Raw genomic sequence first — 11,225 nt, forward strand, 5'->3', positions numbered from 1 at the left:
TTTTGCCACTCTAACTTTTGCCCACTTTGTTTATGTCATTCTAGAATTTAATATTTCACTTTTGACACTCTTAGCTTTTGACAATATATTAATTTTGCCATTCAGTGGTAAAAGCAAAATTTTCAGAGTGGTAATTGTAATACATTGCAAAATCTAAGAGTGGCAAAAGTGAAATAAAAAATTATCATTTTTGCCAATGAGTGATATTTATGATGTATTGTCAAAAGTTAAGAGTGACAAAAGTAAAATATCAAATTCTAGAATGGCATAAGCAAAATGAGCAAATATTAGAATGGCAAAAACAAAGTTGTCCCTAAAAGGGACGCCAACCACTCTCTTTCTACGAACTGCCTCCTCTCTCTCTGCCTTTCCTTGGCTTGGCCCCAGTCTACTCTGCTCTACTCACTCCGGTCCCAACTGCCAAATCCCCTCGCCTCTCTCTCTCTCCCTCCAACCAAATTGCAATTGAGCTCTGAGCTCCTCCATTAGCCCATTCCCCGAGCAGAGCAGAGCAAGCGCAACAACTCCTTCTAGAGGTGGACGCGGTCGGCGCCATTCAATGCCATGCACTGACACGGCACAGAATACCGCCACCTCTTAACTCCCCTCTTTCTCCCTCCGCTTCCCAAGCACAGAGCGCGCGCGGGAACCCATGCATGCGCCCATGCACATATCCACCGCCGCCGCCCGGATGCATACGTGCGTGCGTGTGACGAAGGCGGCCGCTGCTCTCCTCCTCCGCTCCCCACAAGTCGACGCGTAGTGGTAGGCTGGCAGCAAGAAGCGCAGATGACGGGCGCAGGAGTAACGGCGCGGGCCGTGCGGCGGTTCTCCGTAATTCCGGCCGCGTGGCTGCTGCTGCTGGTTCTGTTTTCACGCGTGGCGGCGGCCGCGGGTGATGATGGCGACGTGCTGTTGGAGGTGAAGAGCGCGTTCGCGGAAGACCCGGAGGGGGTTTTGGAGGGCTGGTCCGGCGATGGCGGCGGCTCGTCGGACTTCTGTTCCTGGTCCGGCGTCACGTGCGACCCTGCGGGGCTCAGGGTGGCCGGCCTCAACCTGTCCGGCGCGGGGCTGGCCGGGCCGGTGCCCGGGGCGCTCGCGCGGCTCGACGCGCTCGAGGTCATCGACCTGTCGTCCAACCGCCTCACGGGCCCCATCCCGGCGGCTCTCGGGCGCCTCAGAAGGCTCCAGCTTCTCATGCTCTACTCCAACCAGCTCGCCGGCGGGATCCCGCCGTCGCTGGGCAGACTCGCCGCGCTCCAGGTGCTGCGCCTCGGCGACAACCTCGGCTTGTCGGGGCCAATCCCCAAAGCGCTCGGGGAGCTCCGGAACCTCACCGTCATCGGGCTCGCGTCGTGCAACCTCACCGGAGCGATACCGGGGGGCCTTGGGAGGCTCGCTGCGCTCACGGCCTTGAACCTGCAAGAGAACTCCTTGTCCGGGCCGATACCAGCGGACATCGGCGCCATGCCAAGCCTCCAGGCGCTTGCTCTCGCTGGGAATCAACTCACCGGCGAGATACCGCCGGAGCTTGGGAAGCTCTCCTACCTCCAGAAGCTCAACCTCGGGAACAATTCATTGGAGGGCGCCATACCGCCGGAGCTCGGAGCTCTGGGCGAGCTCCTCTACCTCAACCTCATGAACAACCGCCTCTCTGGGCGCGTGCCGCGCGCTCTCGCCGCGCTCTCTAGCGTGCACACGATTGACCTGTCCGGTAACATGCTCACTGGCGGGCTCCCCGCCGAGCTCGGCCGGCTGCCGCAGCTCAACTTCCTTGTGCTCGCCGACAACCACCTCAGCGGCCGCCTTCCGGGCAACATGTGCAGCGGCAGCAATGAAGCAGAGCCATCCACTAGCCTCGAGCACCTCCTGCTCTCCACCAACAACTTCACCGGGGAGATACCGGACGGGCTGTCGCGGTGCCGTGCGCTGACGCAGCTCGACCTGGCGAACAACAGCCTCTCTGGCGCCATCCCGCCGGGCCTCGGCGAGCTCGGGAACCTGACGGGTCTGCTGCTCAATAACAACAGCCTCTCAGGCGAGCTGCCGCCGGAGATCTTTAACCTCACTGAGCTCACTAGCCTTGCATTGTACCACAATCAGCTCACTGGCCAGCTGCCGGACGCCATCGGCAATCTCAAGAACCTCCAGGAACTGTACTTGTACGAGAACCAGTTCTCCGGCGAGATACCGGAGACCATCGGGGAGTGCTCGAGCTTGCAGATGATCGACTTCTTTGGGAACCAGTTCAACGGGAGCATACCGGCGTCCATCGGGAATCTGTCCGAGCTGATCTTTCTTCACCTCCGGCAGAACGAGCTGTCGGGCCTGATTCCGCCGGAGCTCGGCGACTGCCATCAGCTCCAGGTTCTCGACTTGGCGGACAATGCTCTGTCCGGTGAAATCCCGGCGACGTTTGAGAAGCTCGAATCGCTCCAGCAGTTCATGCTGTACAACAACTCGCTGTCCGGCGCAGTCCCGGATGGCATGTTCGAGTGCCGGAACATCACGAGGGTGAACATCGCGCACAACCGGCTCGGCGGCAGCCTCCTGCCGCTCTGCGGGTCGGCGAGCCTGCTATCGTTCGACGCCACAAACAACTCGTTCGAGGGCGGGATGCCGGCGCAGCTCGGGCGGTCATCGTCGCTCCAGCGCGTCCGCCTCGGGAGCAACGCCCTGTCCGGGCCGATCCCGCCGTCGCTGGGCGGCATCGCCGCGCTGACGCTGCTGGATGTGTCGAACAATGCGCTCACCGGCGTCATCCCGGACGCGCTCTCGCGGTGCACGCAGCTCAGCCACATCGTCCTCAATCACAACCGGCTGTCAGGCCCCGTGCCGGCCTGGCTGGGCACGCTGCCGCAGCTGGGGGAGCTGACGCTCTCCGCCAACGAATTCACCGGCGCATTGCCGGTCCAGCTCACCAAGTGCTCCAAGCTCCTCAAGCTGTCGCTCGACGGCAACCAGATCAATGGAACGGTGCCGCCTGAAATCGGCAGGTTGGCTTCTCTCAACGTGCTGAATCTGGCGCAGAACCAGCTCTCAGGTCCGGTACCGGCGACCCTGGCAAGACTGAGCAACCTGTATGAGCTGAACTTGTCGCAGAATCACCTGTCGGGCGGGATTCCACCTGACATCAGCAAGATGCAAGAGTTGCAGAGCTTGCTGGATTTGAGCAGCAACAATCTGGTGGGCATAATCCCTGCATCGATTGGGTCTCTCTCCAAGCTGGAAGATTTGAACCTCTCTCACAATGCTCTGGTGGGAACAGTGCCGTCGCAGCTCGCCAGGATGAGCAGTTTGGTGGAGCTGGACTTGTCTAGCAATCGGCTGGATGGTAGGCTGGGGGACGAGTTCTCCCGGTGGCCGCAGGACGCCTTCTCCGGCAATGCTGCGCTCTGCGGCAGCCATCTGAGAGGCTGCGGCAGCGGCCGGTCCACGATGCACTCCGCGTCGATCGCGCTGGTGTCCGCGGCGGTGACACTGACGATTGTGCTCCTAGTGATCGTGCTTGTGCTGATGGCAGTGCGGCGGCGCGGGCGGCACTCCGGGGAGGTGAACTGCACGGTGTTCTCGTCGACCCAAGGCAACACGAACCGGCAGCTGATTATCAAGGGCTCGGCGCGGCGGGAGTTCCGGTGGGATGCGATCATGGAGGCGACGGCGAACTTGAGCGACCAATTCGCCGTCGGCTCCGGGGGCTCGGGGACGGTGTACAGGGCAGAACTGCCCACCGGCGAGACGGTGGCCGTGAAGAGGTTCGTGCACATGGACAGCGACATGCTGCTGCAGGACAAGAGCTTCGCGAGGGAGGTGAAGATCCTGGGCCGGGTGCGGCACCGCCACCTGGTGAAGCTCCTCGGGTTCGTCAGCCAAAGCGACCACGGCGGCAGCATGCTCATCTACGAGTACATGGAGAACGGCAGCCTGTACGAATGGCTTCACGGCGGCGCCGGCGAGGGCAAGAAGCGGGTGCTGAGCTGGGACGCGCGGCTCAAGGTCGCGGCGGGCCTGGTGCAGGGCGTGGAGTACCTCCACCACGACTGCGTGCCGCGGGTGGTGCACAGGGACATCAAGTCCAGCAACGTTCTCCTGGACGGCGACATGGAGGCGCACCTCGGCGACTTCGGCCTGGCCAAGGCCATTGCCGAGAACCGCAACGGCGGCAAGGAGTGCACCGAGTCGGCCTCTCTCTTCGCCGGATCATACGGCTACATGGCACCAGGTACCTGACACTCAAATGGCTGACTTGCACGCACCTTATATTTGTGAACACTGACACTCAAATAGGTCTGCACATAGACCCCAGTCATATATCAACTGCTGACCATCTGCCTGCATGTTCGTGCAGAGTGTGCTTACAGCCTCAAGGCGACGGAGAAGAGCGACGTCTACAGCACGGGCATCGTGCTCATGGAGCTCGTCACCGGCCTCCTGCCCACGGACAAGACCTTCGGCGGCGACGTGGACTTGGTGCGATGGGTGCAGTCCCGGGTTGACGCGCCGTCGCCGGCCAGGGACCAGTTGTTCGACCCGGCGCTCAAGCCGCTGGCGCCGCGCGAGGAGTCGTCGATGGCGGAGGTCCTCGAGATGGCGCTCCGGTGCACCAGGCCGGCGCCAGGGGAGAGGCCGACGGCGCGCCAGATCTCTGATCTGCTGCTCCACGTTACGCTCGACTACTACCGAGCCGGCGAGCAGAAGCGCTAGTTACTTCTTTTACATGTTTCTTGTTTCATCTAATTTGGGTTGGTTTTCTGGCATGAAAAGAGGCACCAAAAGTTGGGGTTTATTAGGAATAATATGGTCACTGGATCAGGGGAAGAAGAATCCCCTTGGATCGGATTGGATTGTTTTAACATGAAGAACGGCAGCCTGTATGACTGGCTTCCAGAAGCTCCAGTGCATAGCAGGCGGATGACTAAAGCGTGTGAAAAATGTAGAGAGAGCAGGTACATGGAAGGAGTCCGCTAAGAGAGACTTGAAGGGTTGGAGTATCACCAAAGACTTAGCTATGTACAGGGGTGCATGAAAACTTGCTATCCATGTACCAGAGCCATGAGTTGATTGCAAGATCTTATGAATTTCACCTCTAGCCTACCCCAACTTGTTTGTGACTAAAGGCTTTGTTGTTGTTGTTGGAGATTGTTTGTACCAGCGATGCAAATTTCTAAGAAACAAAAATAGTTCGAAAACAAAATTTGTCAGTCATCATTCCTGCTGACAATCAGAAGGATGATAAAACAAGAAGAAAGGATGAGGTAGATAAGTTGATCATTTGCTTTGCACAATCAACAGGTACCATAAGTCATCATTTGAACTTGAATAACGATGCTTCAGACAAGGTGATCAATCAGATTCAAGTACCATAAAAAGGTCTCCCGTACAAGTACAACCCAAGTACTGTGAAACATCAGTTTATTACACTACCGCAGATGAAATGCGGAGCCAGTTTTTCTGACCAAAGCAAACTGAAAAAACCCCGGTTGCCGCCAAACAAATTTGAACAGCTAATCGTCGTCTTCGTCTGTAGAAAATTTGAACAAAAGTCTATGAGCACAACAATATCAAATAGAGTAATATCAAATAGAGTATCATATAAGTAGCTTTTGATGTGCACAAAATTCTCAAGTTACATAGCACATGTTAGATTACTTGCGCGCACTATCAACCATGGTACAAACATTTATTCACTATGCAGCATTACAACTGTTGGTATCAAACATATTGAACTGCTCTGGTCATTTCTACAGGAAGAGTTCATACAGTCAGGCAGTTTCAAGAAGAAAAAAAACCAAGTCTCTTCATACTGATCTTCCAGGCCTCCACTAAAAGTCAGATGTCATGGTTATAACATATAATTTTGTGTTTAATTCCCACCTTACCAGCACTAGAAGATAAAGAAAGGCAAGAGACGAGACAAGCAAATGGAGATGCACTACATATATGTCATGTGTAGTTCAGTAAAGCTACAACTGGAGATTGGTCATATCACGTGCAGGCGGTGCAGCCATCTCTCTCTCTCTTTCTCCCTCTTTGCTTTAGCACCAAGTCAGTAAACAGTGTATAACTTGATAAAAAGGCAGTCACAAAATCAATCAAGTTTTGATCTGATATGTTCACAGATTTCTGTTTCATTATTTCACCCTAACATTTCCAGCATATTGCCTTGTTTCCGCATAATCTCGATTTCTCGATCCATGATTTTTTCCCTCCATATCTGAAATGATAGGAGGGAAACTACCACCTATCTGGTTGTTTTACCACCAAAAAAGGTAATGGCAATATTGATTCTTGTTACGGTATTCACTTTGTGGGTACATATGATAGGTATCTCATTACAGAGCAACAGCCGCACACGGCATACGGTGATTCATAGTAAATTATGCTCTAAAAAATGTGATGACTATTAGTTCTTTAATTGAAGTTTTATAGTAGTCAATAACTTAATAAAGACTGCAAAAAACAATAGTCCAGTAAGAATTAAAATGCATGCAAGGAGCAGAAATATTAAGCTTGAGAGTAGAAATTAAGGACTATCACAGGTGATGGCAGATATAATCAAGTTTACGGCTTGATTAAACATAAGAAAAAAAAAGAAAACTGGAAATAAAATGGCTAACATATCAATGAAGCAAAATCTTCACAAATACACAATCAGGAGACAAGTTGAAACTTGCATATATGCATGCTAACACACTAGATTAGAATGAAAATCGAGATGGAAGGTAGCAGAGAGCAAAACCCACACCTCTGCAAGGTACTAATAGCCAGGGGGGGTAGTAGTAAGGGTTATGTTTGTGCGTGTTTGGGGGGCCAGGGGGGCCAGGGGGGCTGACCACTTAATATGCTACTAGGGAGCAACAAAGGATATAGATCTGTTTAATGCATTACTGTCAGGGTCTCTAATATTTTTGTAAAGTACATAGATCTCTAACCCAACAGTGCATTGATTTATCCTATTTATTTGCTAGAAGCTTCTTATATGAAATAACGACTATGCACAGCATGTCCTATACAAGGACGAACATAGGTATATCCCCATCAGAAGAAATGAATTTAGGACTTAAAGTTATGCACTGGGCTCCATCTGGATAAGTTTCCAAAAACCCTCGCCCTCTGTGGTTCGCGGCTATCTACTAAATTCAGGTGAAAACAGTGAAGCGGGTTAGGTGAAATTGGATTTCGACAGAGGAGGCCTATAGTTTCAGGGAAAGTGATCTGGATGTTTCTCAGAAAGCTAGTTCAACCTACATCCCGGATGTCATATGAAAAAATCCCAGAGTTTTGAAACCCTTCGAATTCATATACCATTCACAGTTTAAACAAGGGCAAGAGTGAATTTTGCGAATCTACCTCATAAGCTACCAACTTTCATTCGAAAAATCAACACAAAATCAAGAAAAGACCTCCATGTTTTAAGTAGTGATATGTGTATGCCGCTCAGTCATTCTGCAAATCTAGTACCATTACTGTGAGCAACACTGGTTGAATCAATAGTGCACAGTTTACCAAGCTGATTGGTAAAAAGATCACTAGTTCACCACAATAGATTTCATGAAGGCATATAAAGGCTATTACTGTGATAATGTAAGTATGTAACAATTCTTCAAACAGCACTAATCATCATCCTAAGAGCCCCTTGACCAACAACAATACTACTAGTATAAGGTTTCCGTGACAGAAAAGTGATGCCATGGACCCGTATTGAAGAATGTTTCGTAATGGCATAACTTTTGTGCAGATAAACCAAATATCATTTGCGCAAACATCGGTCAAAGTTTACCATAAAATTGTGCGCGCGCCTCGGGACTTATAAACAATTAAACATGGAAGGAGGGAGTAGCATACAATCAGGATTCCAAAATGTTGGGAGGAAATAAGCACAAACCAAAGTAGCGCTGCTCATTGGCGTGTTTCGCACGCTCAAGCATCTTGTCAAGGTCCACCTTTACCTTCTCATCAAACTTCACCAGTTGGTTTACAAACACAACACCCAGACCCATTCCCAGCACATGCTCCCAGGGATCTGAAACAAAAAGGGAAAATCACATGAGAAGGAATCAAACCTACAACTAGAACGTTACAAAGCCAGATAATAAAATCAAGGAAATGAGGGGATCAGAACAAAAGGAACTACTATTTCGACAGTATGTGTTCATAAATCAAGTCAAACAGTAAAATTGTGGTAACATACTGTAGTACTGCAACCGAAAATTACGGGAACTTTCTACAGAAAATCCTGCCATTCGGTCTTGTCAAGGCCAAGGTAGTGACTGAATCCCAATCTAAGAACGTACTAAACATAAATCAAGAACCACACCCTAAATCTACCGCTATTACGGCCAACAAAGGCGCCCAGACCAACACATACTTGCAGGCATATAAAGGGTTACAGATCAGACGAAATAAGGAACCGGGACTGCCGATGGATGGCAGGATGCATCGTGAGGACAGATCAAGAAATCAACAAAGGAAAGGGGAAGGCGGATAGGGAGGGATGGATGGGAAAGGGGCTATACGGCGCATGTAGGGGAGCTTCCGGAGGGCGTTGGAGTACATCTGGGTGCCCAGCCCCAGCAGGGCACCGATGATGGTCGGCGTCGCCGGCATGTCGCTGCGCTCTCCTCTCGGGGTGGACCGGACGGCGTGGTTCGGGTTCGGGAGATGCTGGAACAAGAGGAGATGTGTACCTATTACTGACTGAATCTTGGTGGCTGGGGCAAAGAAGAGTGTGAGCGGAAAGAGAAGCCCATGGGCCGCCTCAATCCAGGAAGTTCGTGCACAAGAGGACACCTCTTTTCCTTCTACCCCTAAAAATAACTATTTTCCTTCTTTTTACCGGTATAACTAGCTGATTCCGCAACCCGCCGTCTCACAAAAATCGTTTACGGCATCCTGAAAATGATTTTTGTAGGACACCGGACGCGCATCCAAAACAGATCCTACAACTAATACCGCATATTCAAACTTCTAGTTTGTACGGAAACATAGATCACCGGAGTTCATCAAACATAGCATAAGGCAATTCATCTACTACATAGCATAGGGGAGTTTAATACAAACCGAAATTAAACATCTACCGAAACTAAACGAAAAGCATACTACATCTACATCCACATTTGGCTTTCCTTCTACCCCTAAAAAAACTATTTTCCTTCTTTTTACCGGTATAACTAGCTGATTCCGCAACCCGCTGTCTCGCAAAAATCGTTTACGGCATCCCGAAAATGATTTTTTTTAGGACACCGGACGCGCATCCAAAACAGATCCTACAGCTAATACCGCATATTCAAACTTCTAGTTTGTACGGAAACATAGATCACCGGAGTTCATCAAACATAGCATAAGGCAGTTCATCTACTACATAGCATAGGGGAGTTCAATACAAGCCGATATTAAACATCTACCGAAACTAAACAGAAAGCATACTACATCTACATCCACATTTGGCTTTCCTTCTACCCCTAAAAAACTCTTTTCCTTCTTTTTACCGGTATAACTAGCTGATTCCGCAACTCGCCGTCTCGCAAAAATCGTTTACGGCATCCCGAAAATGATTTTTGTAGGACATCGGACGTGCATCCAAAACAGATCCTACAACTAATACCGCATATTCAAACTTCTAGTTTGTACGGAAACATAGATCACCAGAGTTCATCAAATATAGCATAAGGCAGTTCATCTACTACATAGCATAGGAGAGTTCAATACAAGCCGAAATTAAATATCTACCGAAACTAAACGGAAAGCATACTACATCTACATCCACATTTGGCAAATCCGCCCCCCTAAAAATCTGTGAACGCGTCTGGACACAACCACCGGCGGCGTAAATTACCGTCGGACAGCTACGCTCCTTGTATATAAACCCTTAAATCCACGCATGTCCATCATATAGCTCAAATTTATTACAATTCAACAATGCAACGAAGCAAACTAAATCACAATTCTACGATCCAGACATGCTATAATGAAATTAAATGTCTGGACCACGGCTGTCCGACGTGGTGAATCACTTGTCGGACGCCATTCGTGTCGCATGCTCTGTCATGGCCGCCATCCATGTCTTGTTCGCTGCTTCGATGCCCACTCTCGGTGTCCCGTACTCATTACACGGGTTGATCTCCTTCTTATTTCCGTCAAGCCACTTCTTACCTTCAGCATCCAAGAGACTTGCATCGACCAACATTATTCTCGACTCGTTGATGTCTCGAGCAAGTTGCAACCTCTCCTTCTCAAGCTCTATTGATCAAAAAATCTGGGCCTTCTCGATCTCCCATTTGACACACGTCTATTTCTTCTCCAACTCTATCTTCTTCCTCTTAATTTGCAACTTGTGGTTCGCCCTCTCTCGGTCCCAATCCGTTCTCTCTTTTTCGCATTCAACATGACTTTGTACATCTCCTCTTTCTTCTCCTCCCTCGTGAAAAAATGCTTGGCTACATGGTGCACATTTTTGTCGCCGCAGCATCACGGGTGGCTCTACCCTTCTCCCACTTGTTTCCCATCACTTGCCAGTTATTCATTGACACGGTAGCTCAGCCATTCTCCCCAACAACTTCTTCTGCTTTGTCATCCAATACAATGGATTGGTTTGGAGCTTGAGCCATCAATTTCCTTCAACATCTCGTTGCCGGTTTTGAGATCTTTCACAGGTTGTATCCACTTTAGTTTGCCATTCAATTTCATCCAATGATGGCGAAAACCAAATGGCTTCTTTTCAGTTTGTTGGTACAAAGTAATCATGAGAATGTAACATAAAAAACTAGGAAAGCAAATTATGGCAAAACGAAGCAATTCAACTTACATGGCTTGTGACTACAATCCCACATTGATTCTATTGTAGCACGAAAGCATAGTGGCCAACAAACTTGTTTACGTTGTCTTGGATGGTGGACCATCTATGTTGGAGATAGGTCACATTGCGGGGTGGTATTGATAGGTTGCGGCTCCACGTATTCCTTGTGTTCATGATAGTGCTTGTCGATATTCTCCCAATGCAGGTTGCCCTTTTGCTCTATGACACATATAGGGTCCATGCTTGTGGCCAACCAAGATTCAACCAATAAAATATCCTCAAATGTTGTGAATGTCAGACATCTTGCCTTGGGTATCTTTGCCTTCTTTTTCTTGGTAGTGCCCGATGTTCCCCCAACATCAAACATAGGACAATTTGGACCCCCCAGGTCATATTCCATAGGGTCCATAAGCTCTTGACCCTCATTGAT

General features: G+C 50.0%; 2 protein-coding genes across 3 annotated transcripts; one reads left to right on the plus strand and one right to left on the minus strand.

The window, feature by feature from the left end:
- The first annotated feature begins 363 nt into the window (after positions 1-363).
- On the plus strand, positions 364-5,089 carry LOC125536739 (LRR receptor-like serine/threonine-protein kinase GSO1). Its single transcript, XM_048699985.1, has 2 exons — positions 364-4,222; positions 4,349-5,089. Exons 1-2 carry the CDS (start codon positions 790-792, stop codon positions 4,702-4,704), a joined length of 3,789 nt encoding a protein of 1,262 aa, XP_048555942.1. The 5' UTR covers positions 364-789; the 3' UTR covers positions 4,705-5,089.
- Positions 5,090-5,293: 204 nt separating this feature from the next.
- On the minus strand, positions 5,294-8,727 carry LOC125536740. 2 transcript variants are annotated; one of them, XM_048699987.1, is made up of 3 exons: positions 8,517-8,727; positions 7,886-8,023; positions 5,294-5,521 (listed from the first exon to the last, which is right to left on the minus strand). In XM_048699987.1, exons 1-3 carry the CDS (start codon positions 8,605-8,607, stop codon positions 5,505-5,507), a joined length of 246 nt encoding a protein of 81 aa, XP_048555944.1. In that variant the 5' UTR covers positions 8,608-8,727; the 3' UTR covers positions 5,294-5,504. The 2 variants fall into 2 exon arrangements, with proteins under 2 accessions (XP_048555944.1, XP_048555943.1); XM_048699986.1 differs by having other exon boundaries at positions 7,846-8,023.
- Positions 8,728-11,225: the final 2,498 nt, after the last annotated feature.

This window comes from Triticum urartu, chromosome 2 (genome assembly GCF_003073215.2).
Source record: "Triticum urartu cultivar G1812 chromosome 2, Tu2.1, whole genome shotgun sequence".
Lineage (NCBI taxonomy): Eukaryota > Viridiplantae > Streptophyta > Magnoliopsida > Poales > Poaceae > Triticum > Triticum urartu.

What these genes read in the sequence shown, in the direction of transcription:
- LOC125536739 (XM_048699985.1), top strand. Translation starts at nt 790, where the DNA reads ATGACGGGCGCAGGAGTAACGGCGCGGGCCGTGCGGCGGTTCTCCGTA. An exon ending in ATACGGCTACATGGCACCAG is followed by an intron (nt 4,223 to 4,348) that starts GTACCTGACACT and finishes ATGTTCGTGCAG; the next exon opens with AGTGTGCTTACAGCCTCAAG.
- LOC125536740 (XM_048699986.1), bottom strand. Translation starts at nt 8,607, where the DNA reads ATGCCGGCGACGCCGACCATCATCGGTGCCCTGCTGGGGCTGGGCACC. An exon ending in GAAGCTCCCCTACATGCGCC is followed by an intron (nt 8,024 to 8,516) that starts GTATAGCCCCTT and finishes TTTTTGTTTCAG; the next exon opens with ATCCCTGGGAGCATGTGCTG.